At 56.7% G+C, this 20,550-nt stretch overlaps 1 protein-coding gene across 11 annotated transcripts in view; it reads right to left on the bottom strand.

Annotated features, from left to right (window-relative positions):
* Positions 1-3,759: 3,759 nt before the first annotated feature.
* The window catches only part of ANK1 (ankyrin 1), a 193,416-nt gene continuing 176,625 nt past the window's right edge, over positions 3,760-20,550 (bottom strand). For 4 of the 11 annotated variants that reach the window (XM_045821497.1, XM_045821495.1, XM_045821500.1 and 1 more), the window contains 5 exons: positions 19,397-19,955; positions 16,125-16,413; positions 11,790-11,873; positions 10,614-10,754; positions 3,760-4,825 (listed from right to left, as the gene is read on the bottom strand). In XM_045821497.1, coding sequence (XP_045677453.1) covers positions 4,799-4,825; positions 10,614-10,754; positions 11,790-11,873; positions 16,125-16,413; positions 19,397-19,955 — 1,100 coding nt within the window. In that variant the 3' untranslated portion in view covers positions 3,760-4,798. Of the gene's footprint in view, positions 4,826-10,219; positions 10,352-10,613; positions 10,755-11,789; positions 11,874-12,525; positions 13,069-16,124; positions 16,414-19,396; positions 19,956-20,550 lie in introns of those variants that run through there. The other 7 variants (XM_045821496.1, XM_045821498.1, XM_045821501.1 and 4 more) reach the window with 5 other exon arrangements.

The following is a 20,550-nucleotide window of genomic DNA, read 5'->3' as shown; positions in this document are numbered from 1 at the left end:
CTCCGGGACAGGTGAGAGGCCTCCCTGGCACCCCGTCCCTCCCTCCCTGCCGGCCTGGAGAAAGGCGGTCCCCTGCGCCTCAGCTCAGACCCCTCCTCTGCCTCTGAGTCTGGGGACCCCTCATAAGAAGTTTTAAGTTCAGAGAAGCAACATTTCCCTGATAAAGATAGGGCCCATTAGAATACAGACCGGAGACTGGCTGAGAGGCACCAGCTGCATCCCCATTGGTTGAAATCCACATGGGCCTCACATTGGCTTTTCCTAGACAAATTGCACTTTGAAAGATTGACTGTAAAATCAGCCTGTGTGTGTGTGTGTGTGTGTGTGTGTGTGTGTGTGAGAGAGAGAGAGAGAGAGAGAGAGAGAGAGAACGCACTCTGGAAGCTCTGTTCATTCTCAGAGGGGCCACCTGCTCCTGGTCCCTTCAGTCCAGCATCTAAGGAATAGGTGGGCAGGTGAGGGGTCCTGGAGGCTCCTGAGGGTGCTGCTGGCAGTCAGTCACAGTTCTTGCAGCTGCTCCCCTGAAGGCAAGGAGACCCCACTCAGGGGTCGCTGTCCTGATGCTCAGTCAGGGCCTGGTGTGCAGATGCCCAAGCCTCCGTGGAGTGTGCAATCTGAGCGTGGATGCCTGCCTCCCCCCTCCACGACAGGTTGGGTAAGTTGGGGGGCTGGGCTTTGGGGAGGGGGAATGCACATCCCTGTGACTGGCCTGAGCGCCTGGGGTTGGGAGCCGACCAGGCAGGCTGGGGCAGTTCTGGGCATACTGGCGTGTGCTCTTCCTGCCTCTGCCTCTGGGCGACCTGCCCTGCTCCCCTTGGCCCTCCCATCCTTCTCCGCCGAGGAAACCTTCGTGCTTTTGCTGGGGCACTTGCTGTATTCTGTTGGCTTGCAAATCTCTGATGGCTGTTGATTTAGCAGTGGTTCCTCGTCCTGAGCACTTAGTTGGTGCTCAGTGAGTTTTTGATGGATGGAACGAGATTGAATTGCGGAGCACCCACATGCCTTTTTTTATTCTCCTGAATTTTTACAACATACAAGGCTTTTCTAGGGGCTTTCATTTTACAGACAGTGAAATAGTGGTAAGTACCTTGGGCTGTGTCTGTATGGGGCAGCATCCTTTCCTGAAGTTTTGTTTTTTTGGTTTTTGAATGGTAATCAGCATGCCTCTGGTCAGAACAGGCAAAATGGCAGGAAAAAGAGTGAAAGCCAGAAAGGTGGACTTTTGTCCCTCCTCTGCCAGCAGTGCCAGCACCTTTCCTGAACAGGCTGTGAGCTCCTTGGCTCTCTGAGCCATGCTCTCTGTAGTGCAAATGTAGTTTAATGCGAGCAAGACCTCACAAAGGCTGCGTGCTTTTCTAGAAGTTTGGATTAAAAACAAGTCAAAAGGTTCTCATCCCTCTGAGTTGGCTGTGCTACCAAGCTGCTATTTGGAAAATCCTAATTCTGAATCCCAGAGCTGTCCCCCAGCCCCATCCAGGCTGCTGTGATTCTGAACCTGTACTTTTAAAAACCCTCTGGGCCATGTGGTTGCACAGCCCAGGCTGGCCCCTTGGTCTGGTGGCTTTTCTGAAACTGAGAGAGGAGCTTCAGAGCAAGGGCTGGGAGTATTCCTGGGACCCTGCAACTGTGACTTTGTCACACAGCAGTGATGGGAACTTCTGAGGAAGAAACGCTGCAGCAAATGATTTCTTCTTATTTAATGCCATGCTTGACAAAGGCACTCATGTTTTGGGACCTTAGGATAACACTCTGAAGAAATGTTAACAGGAGCTTAATCCATTCCCCCATTTAACAGATGAGGAAACGGAAGCCAACTTGATGGCCAGCCCTGCATGCTGTGTTAGGAACTAATTGCTAGGAATAGGGTGATTTTCTCGAAAGTTCTTCAGCTTTGAGTGGCATTGAGTGCCAAGGCCAGCTGCCTTCACAGGGAGCGGTAGGGGGTCCCCGTGAGCATATGCCAGCTGTGGCCTCAGCCATGTTCCCTAGTAGTTTGTGGTGTCCCCTTCCACCTTGGACTTGCCCCCATCTCACGGTAATCATAGGAGGGACAGAAATCTGCCCCACCATCGCAGGGGCTGGGGAGCTTCTCCCAGCGTGGGTGGTCCTGATTAAGGGGGACTATCCAGGTTTTCCGGAGGCGGGCAGCTCCCTGGAGAACAGGGCACCCTTCTGACTGGTCCCAACCCCGGGTTCCACTCCTGCCGCATTACCTCAAACCCCCCAAGGACGAGCCAAAAAAAAAAAACCAGATGGAGCCCTGTGCCATGGGTCAGTTTCTTTATTAATTTTGACATCTGTCCAGCTGGTGTAGGGAGAATGGTCTATACATCAGAGTGGGCAAGGGGAATTCTCTCCCGATTACAGAGCATGTGGGAGAGAGTCAAGAAAAGATTTATTTTCATAACAATTAGAAAAATCAAGGTAATTCCAAAACGTCTAAAAAGCGTCTAATGTGCAGACTGCAGCATTCTCTAGGCATCGTGTGGAGACCCCAAACTCCTCCCCTAACAGCTCCTACTAGCAACCGCAGCGGGCAGCCATGCCGCCGGGGGGCCGGGCGGCGGGGCCAAGCAGCCATGCCGTACGGAGCGGAAGGTGCCAAAGCATAGGCTGGGGCCGCGGGTCGCGCGGGGGGCTCTGCGAGGGGCTACTGGGGGCGGCTGCAGCCGCGGCCTGGGGCAGGAAGGTACAGGATCCGGGCGGGGGGCGGGCCCTGCGCCTGTCTTCCTGGGGCCAAGGGGCCGGGCCCGGGGTGCCCAGGGGGCGGGCGCGCGCTCCAGCCGAGCCTCACGGCCAGCAGCGGAGCAGCCCTGTGCTCCTACCCCGCAGGGGAGGGGTTCGGGGCCGCACTTGCTGGGGCACAGCCCTGAGGGCCTGAGGCCGCCAGCTTGGCCTTCGCTTGCCGGGCTGGCCCCTCCGAAAGCAAAAGCGAATCCGCCCAGACCAACAGGAGCGCCTAGGCCGGGCGGGGACTCCGCAGCGCCGGATTCCCCCCTGGGCTGGGCTGTCCGCGTGCCCCGCTCCTCCGGGACCTGTGCAGCCGGCGACAGGCACAGGGCCGTTGGCGTTATGACACTGAGGAAGCTTCTGTGCTACTTGGAAGGTGTGAATGTGTTCTGAGGACACGTCAGAAGAGTGGCAGGGAGGAAGGTGACTGGACACCCACAAACAGTGGCTCTGTGACAGCCAGCAGAGCCTGCCAGTCTCTCTCTGGCCCTGGAGGGCGCCCGCCGCGCAGGGCGGGGCCGGATTGTGCTGATTCGGGCCTCCCTCTGCCGGAGGCTCTAGTGTAACTTTAAGGCTCTTCCCTGGTGGCACCGAGGCGAGGAACAGCCAGCTGTCTGTTTCCGTCCTGCTCTGACCCGGGGCCTGGCCTGGCGGTGGGGTCTCCTTCCTAGCCTCGGGCCTCCTGCTGGTCAGCTGCTTTCTCTCCTCCTCCGGCTTTCCCTCCCCTGGGCTTGTCAGGAGTGGCCCTTCCCCCACCTCTCCTGGTGGGGCGGAGGGCCTTGGTCACAGCTGGAGTGCTGAGGCTGCCCAGCCTAGGCCCCCCATCCTGCGGGCTGCCTGGACTTAGAGCACCAAGTTCGCTCTGGGAGACCTTGGGGGTTGTGACTGACTTCTGAGAACCCGCAGTTACACTCACCATCCCTACTCCCTTCCTCTTTCACTGAAAGACAGGCTGTAGCTCCTTCTCCCGCAGCTTGGAGAAGTCCTCAGGAGCTGAGCTGTTAGTGCTTTGCACATACTGCTAAAGTGTTTCTATTGGTTTGCATAGTATTTATTATTTTTCATATACACAAGGCTGATTACTGTACAGTTTACACTTTGAACACAGACTATGATAGAAGTGCTTGAAGGTATAGAAAAACCTCTTCTCTATTGAACATGCTGGTGCAACCCTGGGACTGCCACCAACTGAGAGAGGAGACCCTTTCAGATGGGGCACTGGCTCCCTCTGAGCCCTACAGCTAAGCCTGGGGTCCTCACTTCAGATTCTTAAGTCCCTAACACAAGGAACCCCGAATGCACTCTAAAGGTAATGACTTTTCCATTGGAAGATGATTAATACTGAAACTGGCAGAGAGAGAGAGAAGGAGGGAGGGAGAGAGAGACAACATAAAAAAAATCCGGTTTATCCACAGGAGACTCTATACAGCTTCGGACATCACAGTAAAATCTGTGTGTATACTGAGGAGAGGGCAGAGGTGCCTGCGTGTGTGTCCTCAGTGTGGTGTAGAGAGTTGGGGGGCACCCACGGGGGAGGGGAGCAGACTGTCACCAATGGAATGGAGGTATGTGTGGGTGGGGGAGGCTGGCAGGTGAGGACATGGTATTAAGGTGCTGAACTGATTTCACGCCTAGTTCTCATTTTTTTTTTCTTTCCAGAAAGCCCACATGGATTTCTTACAGATGAGGTTGAAAAAAAAATAAGTACCCTGTAACAAGTCAAAATTAAAATGATTTAAAAAAATATATCATCCCCAGCCACAAAGAGCCCTTGTTCACTTCTGTGTTCGTGCGCTCTCTCGAGCTTGCTTTCCATCCCTCTCTCTCTCTCTCCCGCCCCTTCTCGCTGCTTTTGTCCTGATTCCCGACAGAGCTCCGCTGTCAGCTGTCGCTAGAGGCAGGATTGAGCACTGTAGGTCATGCGTCTGCAGTCAGTCGTTCATGCGGTTGGGAGACTAAAGGAAGTCCCTTCCGGAGGTCAGGCCGTGTCAGCCCAGAGGAACGTCGCGCCACGGTGCGGCCCTCCCGTCCAGCTCTCCTCCTGTGTGCATGGCGGAGTGTGTGGAGTTCAAGGGTTGGGTGTCGAGGTGTGATCCTGAGGGACACAAAGAGAGAAGGAGACACTTAGGGTTTAAAGGCGCAGCTCCCAGCAAAAACCCCAAATACTGAGTTTTGTGCTGGTTGCTCAAGTGGGATCTGATTCGGGAAAAGCAGCCTCCGCAAGCAAGGAGATGAGCAGAAAGGTGCTGCGCGCGGAGCCCCTGACCTTCCCGAAGTACCGGCCATCCTTGTCCCCCTTCCCGGCCCGGAGGCTGCCTCTCAGAGGTGACCGACCTGGCCTGGACCAGCTCCCTACCAAGTGGATGAACCCCCAGAAAACCCTCCTGCGTGGGTGCTCTGTGTCTCGGGGAGGAGGCAGGAGGCTCTGGCACCTGGGAAGAAATCCCCACGAGTAGATCCTGTACCTACGAAAGGGCCCATGATCAAGAGAGAGGGGCTAGGCTAGGCAGCGGCACCCTCCACCCTCTCAGTTCAGTTCAGCCAACACGCACTGGAGCCTGCTGGGCGCCACCCTGGGGTCCCAGAGGTAGAGCCGACAAGATCATGGCCTCAGGAGCTCATGGCTTCATGGGATCACAGTGCCTCTTCGGCTGGGGCCCACAGCTCTCCAGCTCCCTGCCTGTGATCGTGGCCCTCCCGGCTGGGATGCCGTGGCTCTCCTCCCTGCCGAAGTTCTGCCCACCACCCTCTAGACCTCTCCTCCACAAAGCCTTCCTGATAACTCCGGCTCACTCCTATTTCCCTCCTCACAGCTCTGGAAACTCTTCCCTCCTGTCACTACCTTTCATATAGAGCAGTTACATGGTGTAGGGTTAAGAGCAGGAACTCTGAAGCCAGACTGCCTGAGTTCATATCACGTCTCTGACAATTTCCTGCTGTGTGACCGCGGTCATGTTAGGGACTGTCTCTGTGACTCAGTTTCTGCTGCTATAATAGGAGAGCAGCTCTTTAGATTGTTGTGATGTTTAAAAAGAGCTAAAGAACGGGGATCAGTGTGGCTGGGTATGGTTGGGCGTCATCCCGCAAAGCAAAAGGTGCAAAGGGTCCCCAGTTTGATTCCTGGTCCCGGCACACGCCTAGGTTTCAGGTTCGGTCCCCAGTTGGGGGCAGGTATGAGAGGCAACCAATCAGTGTTTCTTTCTCACATCAGTGTTTCTCTTTCTCTCTTTCTCCCTCCCTCCCCCTCTTTCTAACAAGTAAATAAATAAATACTTTTTAAAAATAAAAGAGCTAAAGACGTATAAAGTGCTGTGAACTGTGAGCAGTACATGGCTGTAACTCTGACTGGGCCTCTGGGAGTGCTGCCGTCCGTGGCCGTCTCTCCCGCTCCGCGTCTGCAACTCTGCCTCCAGCGGCAGCGTGAGTTCTCCCAGGCCAAGAGCGGGCCTCGCCCTTCTAGGTGGTCCCCGCGCTGCCCGCCCCAGTGCGAAGCACACCTCAAATGAGAGGCCTCCTAAAATCGTGAGGCTGGGGAAGACAGGCTACCCTCTCTCACTCACTGTTCTGCCCAGGCAGGGAGCAGGGGAGAAAGTTCAAGGCTAAGAGACCGTTCTGTGGTAACTGCTCATCTCCTCTTTGGGTGAACTGGGACTCCACAAGGGGCAGTGGCAGGTCCAGTCGGGGCACCCGAGCAGCAAGCAGCAGGGGCAGGGCGGGAGTGCCAGTCTCCCGGCTACGCCTGGCCTCCCTCCCAGCCCGGGCACCCCTCAAGGAAGGTCTCACCCCACAGAGAGCGCAGAAAATGCCCCTGCCACTCCTCGTGGCCACACCGGGCAGGTTCTTTTCCTCAATTCACCTGTCTGTGCCTTCCCACCTGTTCCCACCCTCTGTCCGGTGTCTCTGGCTCTTCCCTCTGCCCAGCACCAGGCTCCAATGCACCTGCAATGCCTGGGAGTGAGGGCGGACCGCACCTTCCAACAGCCAGACAAAACACAGCCCCTTGCCTCCCTGCCCCTTCCCACTGAGACTGTTAAGTTTTAACCTCAATAAAATATTCTGTGGTCAGAAGTAACACAAGACTTGCAGCCGCCATGTCTGAATGGAAAGTGTCTGTTAAACAGGAAAACAAAACACAACAAAAAACCCAGCAGCCTTTCACGCTGCAGCTTTCAGGGAGGCCCCAGGAGGTGGAGCCAAATAGATGCAGAGGGCTGCGGAGAACCCAGCCGGTCCTAGCCGCTGCTCACAGCCCTCCGGCCGGCCACCCTGCGCCTCAAACAGCCAGGCCTCGCCCAAACAGCAATTATCTGGCTTCTTAGAAACTACCAGGCAGCACCCCTCCCACATCCCCACATCAGGCCTCAGAGGCCCAGTTCTTCCCCCAGTGGGAGCGATCGTGGGGACAGCAGAAGGGGCGGTTGGGGTCTATTCTGTCCTCACAGGGAGTGGGGGTGTTCCGCCCTCTGGGGGGCGTTCCACATCTCCGGACGAACTATAACCCTCATTTCTTTCAGCTCACCTTTTAACTACGAAGCCTGCGACTGTGCACATCACCTCTAGGAGGCTCGCAAAGGAAAACCGGGATCGGTCTTCGTAACTCCTCCACACGCATAAAAACCACTCGAGGAACTGATGCAGAAGGCAGAGTTCCAGAATTGTAATTCAGTAGGTCTGGGGCAAGGCCCAGGAATCTGCATTTTAACCAGGCTCTCAGAAGACTGCGTTACAGGGATGTGGAAAGCACTCTGAGCAACCGTGGATTAGAACTTGACAGTTTACTGAGCCCTTTACAAACATAAACTCATCGATCACTGTAACCACCCTGTAAGGGGAATACCCGTGTCATTGCTGTTTGCTGGCCAAGGAGCCCAAGGCGTCAGAGGTCAGCCACCTCGCCCCGGTCACACTGCAAATAAGAGATGCAATTGACTGAGTGCCAGGACCCATGTGTTTTCTGCCCTCACGACGGTTCTCACGGCTGCCAGGACTCTCTTCAAACCTTTCTACTGGGGCGCAGCACACACTCGTAAGGGACTATTTCCAGCCTCCCTCGAGGAAGAGGAAGTTCAGGGCCCGTGAATGACTCGAGTAAGGTAATACAACCTGCACATCGGAGGAGCTGGGTCTTCCGTCTAGACTCCCAAGCCCCAGCTCTCACCCTTTGTGAAATGCATACACCTGATTCTCGTCACCTGCAGTGGTGTTCTAAAAAGCCGCCACAAATGCTGGACTAGCCAATACTGAGCCATTGCTCCGAAGGAAAACACAGTGCCAGGCTCCTGCCAGCCTCTGTGCACGGTGTTTTCGTTGACCACGTTCTGTGCGTGTCTTCTGTTTAAAGGCACCTCACTTCTCTAATGCACATCATTGCCTCGCTAACCCTGAGCGCACAACCCACGGTGCTCTAACTCATGCCTGAATCAAGCTTACTGAACACATGGCGTTTCTCCCTAAGGCACGTAAGAGCCTTCCTGCACTTAGGAACACAAGCCAGCTCTTCCAGCACCAGCCTGGGAGGCCAAAACAGGGAAATCACCAACAGACAGCCCAAAAACGCAAAAAAAAAAAAAAATCCACCCGCGGCACCAGAGAGACCGCAGAAAGACCCTTGCTTACAGTCTGAGAGCTGAAGCAAGGGGCCGGCCCTTGTCTGACCTCGACTGGGAACATGCACACAGGGCGGCCCCGTTCTCACGGGCGCACGGTGGGTGCGCCCATGAGTGACCACGGAAGTGCTGTGTTGGTTTGAGGGTTAAAATAAATCTGAGTTATAGATGAAGCTGCAAGTATGAAATCCACAAATCATGACGGCTGAGTGCATTGTAGTACTAAGGACCAGAGGGCTTTCCGCCTCTTCACCATCTCCTCTGCAGCCGGCCTTGCTGGGCCCCAGGGGGCCTGGCCGGCCACAAGCCAGGCTCTTTGAGACCCAGGCCAGTGTCTGCCTTATCAGTGGCTCCCTCACTGCTGTCCCCGCATCATGCTTCCCTGGCCTTTTCTTGGCGGAAGCCCCAGCACTGCGCTGGAGCCAGGCTGGCCTGTGTTCCTGACACCCAAGCCCAGTGGTCTGGACCCACATGCCATGTGGGTGGTGCAGTGAGATCATCGACAGAATATTAAAACAATAAAAGTCCCTAGGTTCTGCCCTTATGCCCAGGCTGGCTTCTGGGCTGCTTCTCCCCTGTCCGGGAATGCCAGGAGAAGCCCAGGCAAACAGAAGCTGAAATTCAAAGCCTCCGCAGCTGCTGCCACTGCCCCTACCATAAGGAACATAGGGCTGAAGAGTGTACTTTTGCTTCCACTCTTTCTGCTTTTTCTAATTATGTGCACCTTTGGATTATTTCCAGGACTGGTCACAGCTCATCTCCTAAGCCAGCAGCTTGGTGGGACCCCCTGGCAGTCCCAGGGTTAACACTGTGACCTCCTTAAGCTGCTGAGGAGTCAGGTCTAATTTTATCCTATAACTGGATCTGCCAGTCCTCTCTTTTGCCCAAGTGCTGAGGTATGTTGGGAAGCCCAGAGTCAGCACTTCTGGTGGCTGGGGAGCGGAGGCAGCAGCCCTGCTCTGTGCCGAATGCAGAAAGCCGGAGCTGGCTTGCCACTCAGCCCAGAGCCAGGCCCTGGGGGTTTAAAAACGGCAACAACCCGGTCAGTGCTGCGCTGGGACCACAGTGCTTCCTCGCTTCCTGCCGACTCCCACCCCGATGCATCCTGTACTGAGCTGCCCCGAGCTGGGCGCAGTGAAGAGCCTCGGGGCAGCTCAGTACAGGATCCCTCAGGGAGGACGAGGTCAGAGCTGGCCGCCGAAGCCCCCAGCACCACGTGGCCCACTGGAGAGCCTTCGCCGCTGTGTCTCCTTCACTATACATCACCACACGCCCTGGCTTCTCCGCCTCACCGCCCCATGCGTACTCGCACATGCTCCCGCACAGCCCTCCTGACTCATAGGGAAAACACCATGCACCCCTGGGCCTGTTAACTTTGCCCTTTCCTAGAAAGCGGGGGAGCGACAGGTTTTAAGAAACACCAAGGAGAATGGAAGCCTTCCATTGGTGGGGACTTTCAAGGGATACTGGTGGAGCTCTTCCTAGGCACATGGGTTGGAAGAGCATAGCCTAGACAGACTCAGGTCCCCTCTCTGATGCCCTGCCCTCATCTCCCAGATCCCGCTGCTTGGTTTCCAAGATAATACTACTGTTGAGATCACCAAGCACTTTCACTCATCCACGCATTTTTTCAGCTCTGTATTTTTGTACTGCCTGAGAGGTAGGTCAGGAGATACTGATGACTGTTTTCTTGAAGAGGACATCGAGACTCAGAGGCACAGTTAGAAGGTGGGGAGGTGAGCATCTGTGCCTTGGGACCACAGCTGTGCATCCTGCATCATGCTGAGCACAGGGGCGGGGTGAGGATGGGAGCAGCCACTGCCAGAACCAGCCTCTCCATGAAGACCAAGCCATGCAGAAAGGATGCGGAAAGACTGTGTTACCTCCAAAGAGGCCATCGAGGGGGGTGCTGGAGATCACTGTTTCCCCCTTTTCAGGCTTGCCCGCTTCACTATCTGAGCCCCCTTCCTGCCCTCTAGCAGGTCTGGCTGCAGGCTGCTCCCTCTCAGCTCCACCTGGAGACAGCAGCAAAGACAGAACACAGGACAGATCGCACAGAGAGACGGGCAACAAGTAGGCAAGAGCATGAAAGGCATCACTTAGAGGCAGTGGAAACACTGCCCCCCGGGGAGGGAAGGAGGCTCGAGGGGGAGCCCAGGGCGGTCAGCACAGTGCAGACTGAAATCCAGAGTGGGCTGGTACGGAGGTGAGCAGCAGGTACAGGCACCAGGCCACTCGGAAGAGTGAGGGCCTCAGAAGCTGCGGCCACCGCAGTACCTTGATGTGTTTCATAAAGTAATCAATATCAGCTTCCAGCTCCCTAGGGTCTTCCGGGGGCCCCTCAACAATCACCTCCTCGTGCTCCTGGGTGTCATCAGCACCAGATGAGTCTATCTGCCGAACAACTTTGCGAATGATCTGGAAGAGAAGGAAGGGAGACGGGGCTGGTGAAGCCATACAGACAGAGCTTGGAAAGAGCAAGTCCCTGGGGATGGTGTTGACGGGGAGGCCGCCTTTGTCCCAGAGTGGCAAGAACAGGGACAGGTCTCTCACTCCCATCACCGTGTGGAAACGCTCACCCTGGACAGCCTCAGGGGGACTAGGATTTGCAGGGGGTCTCAGCAGGTTTTTAATGGTCAAGGTTGGCCCATGCATAACTCTGTCCAGCCCACAGCATTTCCTCTGCTTTTTGGTAGCGATGGAAGTTTATGCTGTCTGTCTTCCTCCTGTGCCTGTAAGCTCCTCATGGCAGAGGACATTGCTTTTCCATCTACAGTAATTTGATTCAATCCACCTCCCCCTTATTCATTCATCCAAATACTCTCACAACTGTTCACTCTGCCCCTACCATGTGCTAGGAGTGAGGGATGAGAACACGGACAAGACCTGATCCCTGCCCACAGGAAGCTCGCACGCAGAAGGAAAGACAGACATGAGGGGGCTGCTCCAACGTGGGGAGAGCAGCACCACAGGTGGGCACGTGCAAGATCTTCCTTTTGCTCCTTCTTCTCTTTTCTGCCTGTGTCTAGCACGGTGCCCAATCCTTGGTAGGGAACTTCATGTCTACTGAATTAAAATCTGCTACCAATTCAATGCATTTCTGCATCCTTTTCAATTTAAGAGGCCGGTGACAGGCCGGGGACCACCACACTGCTGTCTTACAGCCCTTTTCTGGGCCGGGCATCACACGACCGAGTCTGGGCTGCTCCCTGGGGGTGAGTCCTTCTGGAACCGTGTAGTGGGAACTCAGTTCAGGCTGAATCAGGTAAAGTGGCTGCGAGGGATGTCATGTCCGGATCACAGAAGACAAGAGCTCCTGACACCCGAACTGACCGGTCTGAGCCGTGCTTACCCCTTGGTTAGGGCAGCCACCAGGGAGGCAAGTGTGCTGCCTGCCTTTTTAGCCTTTGCTTCTCCTGCCTCCCCCCAGCTCAGGGGACTCTCTGTACCCACCTTCTTGGTGACAATGTTGCCCTGCTCATCTGTGAATTGCTCCTCAGTCACCTGCTCCCCTGGAATATTCTGAAGCTCACTCCCCTGCAATTAGAGAAAGGGAGAAAACTCAGGATTGATAGGTGGGAGTTTGGGAACAGGATCAGAGGATGCAGAAATAGAACAGCAGCAGCCGCAGCAAGAGCCACAGTCCGACAATCCCCACCCCAGCGGGAAACTCCAACTCAGCAGGTAGGGGCAGCCAAGCCAGCCTCTCCGAGTGTGAGAGGCACCCAGTGGGGCCATGGGGATCAAGGACAGGACGGAGCCCTGAGCTTGCAAGAGCTGCATGTTCTCGTCCCCACAACAGTATCAGGGAGCAGGCAAAACAGGGGCGATTATGCAAGTTTCATGGAGGAGACACTGAGGGAGTAAGGGAGGCACCTAATTTATATTCCTACAGCACTTCACAGTGAAGCATGCCCTTCCACAGACACCAGCACACTGGTGTAACTTGAGGACAGAAGCAGGATGAGAACAGGTCCACCAAGGCCCAGAGCTGAGCTTCCTTAGCCATCACAGAGGGCCTGTCCCCTGAGGCCCTCCTGTCCCTTCTTTTCCAACATGTCTCCTGACCTGGAGGACCTGGAGTCCGGTGCCTTGCCCCAGGCACCCCTACACACATCACAGCACTGTGCCCTCTGTCCCGGAGCCCTGGCCTCCGGCGCTCCCACCCTGCCTCCTGCCTGGCCGTTACCTTCAAAAGGACCCGACGCCGGATTACCCTGGTGGAGATGGTCTCCTCGTCATCACTCAGGGCCTCGTTCTCCCCCAGCTCCTTGTCCAGTTCCTGGTGGATGTGCTTCAGCACAAAGCACAGCGAGCCCTTAAAAATGTGCATCACATTCTGGCAGCTGACCAGGAAGAAGCCCAGCAGCACCAAGGTGACCAGGAGCTGGGTGATGAAAGCCCACATCCTCACCAGGCCAGCCCTCCGGGGGCCAGGGGAGCCAGGGCCCTGGCTGCTGCAGGGGTCCGACCTCTCATTCTCTCCTTGCACCCCTGAGTCCCCGTGGGGCCCCTTCCGTTCTCACTCCTCGGCCTCTAGGCAGGAAACTGACCGGCCTCTCGCTAGAGCTGCCCGCAGGAGTGTCCTCCTGCTGAGCAGCCCCAGGCTCTGCCCTCACGCCTGGGTGACGTCAGCCTCCGGTAATTTTAGCTTCCAAACCAGCTGCTGGGGTTGTCCAACTGGGCTAGAAGGAAGCCGGCAGGTGTGCATGTCCTGGGCACTGAAAGCTCACGTCAAAGTCACGGTGAGAGACCCCGCCCCACCCCGCCGGAGAGCTTGGAGAGGGCCATGGCCCCTCCCCTCTTCTGCCTGCCTGCCCGCATGCGAACTACAGGCGGTTCTGCCCAGGGGAACGTTCCCATTCAGGGACTCCAGAAAATAAGGCATCTGGGGAATGCAGCTACTTGTGTGTTTCCCTGGGCTGCTCCTGCCCGTGACCAGAATGACGTTCACTCCCTCTCGTGGGGAACCAGCTGACGCCCTGGAGAGCGAAGGGTTCACTCCAAAAATAGCCCTGGAATGAGTGACACGCTTGGGCCCAGCGCAGCGGGGTCCAGCACAGGTGGCAGGGCCCGTGCCGTTCCTTCCCATCAGCCCCTTTGCTGGGCAGGCAGCCCTGAGCATAAGCATGTAACGGGCGTGTCTATTTCAGGCCTGTCCTCAAAGGCTCTGCCCAGGCTGGCTGTCAGCAGCCGCCTGCGAGGAACAGGAACGACGCACATGGAACTCGCCTTTCCAGAGCTGATTCACAACTGCAGCCGCAGCAGCTGTGGCTGAAAGGAATCCCACTTTCGGGATCAGGCTGTTCCTCTTTGAGCAGCAGCCCACGTGGCAGAGAGAACAAAGACCTGGGACACAGCAGAGTGACCCTACAAGGGAAAGCTCGGCACCTCCTCTGGGCCTCAGTTTCCTTGTCCGTCAAACAGGGTGCATTCTCCCTGCCCCGTTCTCGAGAGTGCTGTGCGCATCACAGGGCTGGTAAGTGCCACCACTGTGAAGAGTAACAGCAGACACTTGCTCTAGCGCCCACTGCTCTGCAGGCACTGTTCCACGAGTACTGCACCCGCTAACTTGGGCCGGCCTTACCACAATCCTGCCGTGCAGATTCTGTCACCTTCCATGAAGGAAAACGAGGCACCAAGAGGTTAGGCAACTTGCCCAGTGAAAGAGTAATAGTCAGATTTCACTGCCTCGTTTCGACAAGAAAACACTGGAAAAACAGAAGCCACAGCATGTTCGGTTCTGGCCCAGCCACACAGAGTCCAACTTCAGGCCTTTCCCTCAGGTCCTCAGGGAGGGACTGGCTGCCGTACCGTCGTTTCAGTCCCGCCCCCACGTCCCAAATCACTGGGCATCTCTCTGTCTCTCCGTCACTATTTTCAGAGACTCACCGGATACACCAGCAAATGGATGCTTTGCAAACCAGCACCTTAAATGGACCTCATTGTCCCCCACTGGGGTCCTGTCAGGTGACTAGGTCAGCAGCTCATCCACACCATCCAATCCTGCCCTAGGCTGGGGAGGTGTTAGGTATGGTTCCCCCCGACCCCCCTGTCCCCCTCCCCCCCACACACACTCCCATGGGGGGAAAGGAGATCCAGACTGTCCCAGCTCTGACACTAGTTCCCTGTGTGACCCTGGAGACAGATGCCCTCAGTCACCTTGGGCCTCAGTTTCCTCACTTATAAATGAGGCAGTGGGACCAAACGACCCAGAAGGTTTCACCCCTGATCCTCTGGGGGGGGTCCTGCTTTCTCCCCAGTCTCCCCTCCCCGAGTCTGACTGCAGAGGAACGGTATCTTCCTCTTTCCTGGGCAGTCGGGAGTCCAAACCCGGTTAAGAGATCCCGCGCTCTGGGCCAAGCTCTTGCCACGGGAGCGGCAGAAGCAGGCACCAAGGAACAGCTTGATGGCAAAAAAATTACACAGGGGTGGGCTGGGGTTAAAAATGGACACAGCCGCCTGTCCTGTCCAAGGCACATACTTGGCAAGGACACATTCTAAATAAAACCTGATTTAATTCCTAGCAGCTTTGACAGTCAGCAGCCTAGGACTGTTGCAGAGGCTGCTGAGTCCTGCTGTCCCCAGAGGTGCCTGCTGGGACTGACTCCAGACGGGGACACGGGGAGAGAAGGGAAGAAAGCAGCAGACGGGAAGGGAGGAGGAAAGCCCTTCGCAGATGAGGAAACGGTGCAGGCCGAGCAGCAAGAAACCGAAGGAGACACAGAACACAACGTTGACGCACACGTGAAGAATACAAAGGCACAGACAGAACAGCAATGCACACTTTGTAGGAACCCATAAGCTAAAAAGATGCATCTGTAGGATGTCTGGGATGTGCTTCCACATCGTACAGGGAGGAGGGAGAGCATGGAGGGGGGTGCAGATCGGACGAGACTGGCCTGGTGAAGCGTGCACGGAAAGTCAGTGTGAAGTTCTGCCTGTTTTTGTATTTATTTGCAATTGTTCATAATAAAACTTTTTTCAAAAACCACATTAAAATGGATGTCTATGGGAATGGGGAGGGGCAAGAGAGTGAGAACGGGCCATGAAGATCAAAGTGAACAAATAAAGACAGTTCAGTGGGACGAACGGATAGGGACCGAGGGAGGTGATGGAGGGAGGGGCCGGGAACCGGAGGATAGAGGAGAGCGAGCCTGTGTCGGGAACGTGCTTCCCACCCGCCTCCTGCTCCCCTTCAGTGAGCCCACCGGCAGAATCACAGAGCTCCCCCCAGGGGAACCCTGGCCCTGGCGACACTCCGTTCACTCCTGGTCAACCCACTGGCTCCTCGTGTACCAGCGAGAAGTCAAGGTGCAGAGAAGAGAGGCTTGTCCACAGCCACACCGACCATGGGAGGACCAGGGTGAGCCCGACACCCAGTCCTCTCAGCTCTGAACCCTTCCTAAAGGGTGATGGAAAAAGGAACCCGAAAAGAACCATGGCCTTGGGCCGGCCAGGCCTGACTCAAAGCCCACTTCTGACCCTGTGACCTTGGGCAACTTGCTCAACCATCAGCGGCCTGATGGGAATGACCTCTGAGAGCCGGGACCGTTGTGAGGGTGGTGACGGCGCTGGCTGTGCCTGGACACTCAGGAGCCCCGCTCGGGTCAGCCCGTCCCTCCCTCAGCGGGGGTCAGGGCGGTGACTAAGGCCAAGGAGGCTTGTAGGGAAAGTCAAGTCACCACCACCATTTCTAAAGAAAATGAACCTACTTGACTCTGGGCTGAGTGAACGGGAGTTCGCCTGGGCCTCAGGCGCCTTCTGGCGCTGGTACAGGGTCCTCACCTTTACCACCTCAGAGAAGGTGCGCTCCGCCTCCTGTGCCCACTCTCGGGGGTCTGGCCGCCTCCGTTCCTGGCCAGCCTGCAGGCTTTCAGCCTCGGGCTGCGTGTGCTCAGCGGCAGCCACCAGGACCTTCTCGTACTCCTGCGCCCCGCTGGGCTCCAGCACTTTGACAGTGGTGACTGTTCTCTGGAATGAGCGTGGGCCTCTCGTGACCTCCTCTTGCCAGGACCCTTGTGCAGCATCTTGCAGGTACGAGACGATGGAGCCTTCCCCCTCCCACTCCTGCAGTCTGGGGCCCAGGAAGAGAGAAGGGACACCTGGTCACCCTTCGGTCTCTGATCTTTCAGACACCCGCCCCTCCAGAGCCCTGGGTCACCCAGGACACAGCCTGTACAGCCCACCCAAGGGTTGGCAGAGCGTGTGCAAACCACACAGCTGACTGCCCTGCCCAGAGAGCTACACATGGGCCACCCATGCTGGCCAGGAGAAGAGGGCTACCGGGGCCAGTGCCACTGGTCCCCTCCTTTTGCATGGACAGCCCCACTCTGGGCTCCCAAGGCCGTAGGCTCACAGTGAAGATCCAGTCAGGGGCCCTCCACACCCATCAGCGCAGCCCTCCCTCCGGCCCTCCAGGCCACCGCGCTCCACAGTCCTCATCTCGGTGCTCAAGGGACACGGCACTCCCGCTTTCCCTGGGAAAGGCTCCTCCAGGGCTTCTGGGACACCGCATTTGCCTGGTCCCCGATCCCTCTCTGGCCGCTCTTTTCCGGTGCCCTTTGTTGGTTCCTCCTAACCTCCCTGACTTCTGGACACTGGAGCACCCCAGGGCTCAGCTCCCAGGCCTCAGCTCTATCTACACCAGCTTCCTCAGGGAGTCCTGCGGCCCATGGCTTCCCACCCCGCCCGCTGTGCGCCTCACACCCAGATGTCCGTCTCCAGCGCCACTTCCTTGGATCGCAGGTGTGTGGCTGCCTCCTCCACATCTCTGCTCTGGAGTTCTAACAGGCGTCTTGAGGACAGCGTGGTCAAACCCACACTTATGACCTTCTCCCCAGACCCATTCTGCCCGGTCTCCCCACTGCAGTGGATGGCACCTTCGTCCCACTCTCACGAAACAGCCCAAACATGGCCGCTTCTTGCCACCACCGCTGCTGCAGTTCTGGCCCATGCCACCGCCAGCGCAGGCCTCCTGGCTCCACTCCCTGCTCCTACCCCTGCTGGGTCTGGCCACTGCCACGGCACTTGTCAGGTCACCTCACAAGTCTGCTCAGAGCCCTCCAGGGGCTCCCTAGTCCACCCACTAAAGGCCCACGTCTTCCTGTGAGTCTCAAGGCCTGACACCTCTGGCCCCGTTACCTCCCTAACCTCATCTTCCCTGATCACTCTGCAGTAGGCACAGTGACCTCCTCACTGCCCCTTGTCTGTGCCAGGCGTGCTCTACTTCAAGGCCACTGCACTAGCTCAGCCTTCGGCTGGCTGTCTCCTCTCAGGCACTCGCATGGCTCACCCCTAATTCCTTTAAGTCTTTATTCCGACACCACTCTCCCAGGCTTCCCTGGCCGCCCCGTCTGCAATTTCAGCCACCCTCTCTCCACACACACACACACCTCCTGCTCCCGCTCCCTGCTTTATTCTCCATTTTATCACTTACTACTAGCATTTCTCTTTTGATTACTTTGAATTTTATTTATCTTGTTTACTCTGAGTCTCCCCACTAGAATATAATCTTCTTACAGGTGGAGACTTTTGGTCCATTTTGTTCAACGCCACATCCCCAGTACCTAGGCACTTTTGTAAGTGCCTGGCACACAGTAGGCATTCAGTTCGTATTGCTGGGTGTGTGAACAGAATCTGTCTGTCCCCGGTGGGAGGCTGACCAAGGTCACAGAGCCAAACAGTAACACTGAGGCCGAGCACTCAGGCCTTCCGGTTCCCCGTCTAGTGACCTCGCTGCCGCGGCGGTGCAGTGGCCAGCGTGCGGGTCGGGGCTTAGTCACCGCTTGTTCAGTGGACGGCCCTCACGGGCTGCTGGGGGTGGCCCCTTTCGCAGGAGAGCCAGTGTTTCGGTTTGAGCCCTCAGAGGCGCAGTCTGTCCAGTTCTGCCTCCTGCTCGGAGGCCTCATTTGGGAACTAAGTAAACCCGAGCCGTCTCACCTTCTAAACAACCCTCCTTCTCCTTTTCCTCCTACTATGGTATTTGGGCCACACCGAGTGGACCCTGGGAAATGTCCGGTCAGCCCAGGCTTTTGAGTTGAGCAATGCGGGTGGGAAGAGGAAATGAGAACAGATTTCCCACGGCCTGGCCAGACCAGAGCTCCTTGGGTGGCCACAGCCTTCTGGGGACACATCAACTGTATCCCTGCTTTAGAAAGAATTTAGGGAGCCCAGCAACATGGAAGAGAGAGCTGCTGTTACTGGTTTCCAGGAAGGCGAGAGCAATACCCGCCACCCTGTCTGTCTCCTCTCCCTCTCACCCCAAGGCCCACCCTGCCCTCGGCATCGCACCGGGAGTGTGGAGTCCGTGCATGGCGGCGAGTCGGGCTGGGGCCTGAGAGCTCTCGGTGTCTGCAGAGGTACAGAAGGCCCTTCCGCCCATACCGGGACCCATGCCTCCCTGCTGCTGGCACAGTACCAGCCCTCTTGTCACGGGGAGCTTGGTAAGGAGTTACCACAAGAACAACCAACCATCTCTTAAAAGTTGAAAGCTCTGTTCTGCCCTTGATAAGTCCACCAGCCTCACTCTTCAAAAGGGTAAAGCAGAAAGGGCACCATTATCAGCTCTGTCACACGCAGGCTGTGTGACCATACAAAGGGCTATCTGGGCCCTGGTGCTTTCAGGTTTCTAAATATGGTCTTCAACGATAAGCACCCGACAGCAATAGGGGCCCAGGGCACCCAGGCCCAGCTGCACTCCAGAGATGCGGTTCCTCCAGGCCTTACACTCTCCCTCCTAAGTACACTACACACCCCCCACCCCACCCACCCCTGAACCCCGAAGCCTCTCTCCTGCTGGCCACTCCCAGCAGGTGTTGTGGGAGGGACTGGCCTTTGCAGAGCACAGCTCCATTCTTACAGGACAGAGGCCTGAGTGAGGACTGGGGAGCTTCAGAGCAAGCTGGCACCTACAGAATGGATCTGTCCTAGGGGATTCAGAACAGAGTCAGGGTTAGCCGCAGCACCTAAGGACTCCCTCTGAACTCACTGGCAGACACAGTCTCTCCCAGAAGCCCAGGAAGAGGAAGCGCATCCCACCACGGCAGCCCCACCCTTACCTGTCCTGGCTGGTCTCCATCACCCGACTCACAGTGGGGGATTCTGTGATGCGGGCTTGCACCTTCTGCTGGCCTGAAACAAGAGACACTTCATTCTCTGAGTCCCGCCCTGCACCTGTAGAGTCCTCCTGCCTCTTATGACCTGGCAGCTTCTCTTCTGACCTCTGACCTTCCTCCTGGTCAAGCAAATCGATAAGGCCATTTGTGGCATCTGAATCCACTGTGTCGTCCTCCACAAGGTCCAGAGAGCCCAGGGTGGGGCCCTGGGGTCCCTCGGAGAGCGTGCCCTCCAGCTTCCACTCGTGGCCGGTGGCATCAGAGTCCTCGGCCTTGCTGCACTCCAGAGAGGAGTCCTCAGCAGTGACCAAGGAGGGTGTGAGGCCCGCGGACCACACCTGCATGTCAGACATCTCCAGCATGGCGTCATGCTCCGTGGCCGCCAAGGGGATGGCGTCTATGACGGCCACCTCGTTCCAGTACTGGTCTGCACGCAGCGGAGAGGGAAGCGCGTAGTGCAGGGAGGCAGGGGACAGCAGCTCGTCCTGCAGCGAGGAGTAACCTGGATGGGCAGACAGAGGGCAACATGCTCCAGAAGCGATTTCCGTCACACACACTCACGTGCAAGTCCACGCACACGCACACAATGGCACAGCCACAGACAGGCATGCACATTCCGGGCGAGAGGCTTTCCAAGCTCAAACTCCTTTGCTCAGGCCTTGTGGCTGCTGCCCAGGGCACCTGGGCAAGAGAAACAAGGCTCTGGGTTGGGTGAGGGGCAGCCAGGGAAAGGGGCGGAGAGGAGGTCGCCTTTGCTGCAGGGCAAAGAGAAGAGATTGGAATTCTTTTCCAATTTAGAGCGCTAGATCAAGAAGCCTTGATCCAAAGGACTCGAGCCCCAATCTGTCTCCAGTCAGAGGAAAACCCCACATCTCCATGGCTGGGCAAAAAGAAACGCTGTTCTTTCTTCGCTCAAAACTTCCCTTTAGCATAGTCCTTAGAGTGTCTGTCAGGAATGTGTCTTAAAGGGAGGGAACAGCCCACCCGGAGCCAGGCTCAGTAGCCGAGCTGCCTTGGAGGGTCTAATGGGTACACCGAACATCCACAGACCTCGGTGCGGGGATCAAATAGGAAACCACTTGGTCTGGGATGACGTA

The sequence above is a fragment of the Phyllostomus hastatus genome, unplaced genomic scaffold (genome assembly GCF_019186645.2).
Source record: "Phyllostomus hastatus isolate PE091 unplaced genomic scaffold, TTU_PhHast_1.1 phas_scaffold_46, whole genome shotgun sequence".
Lineage (NCBI taxonomy): Eukaryota > Metazoa > Chordata > Mammalia > Chiroptera > Phyllostomidae > Phyllostomus > Phyllostomus hastatus.
The sequence above is the reverse complement of the archived record's forward strand: the minus strand, read 5'-3'. Positions and strand labels throughout refer to the sequence as shown.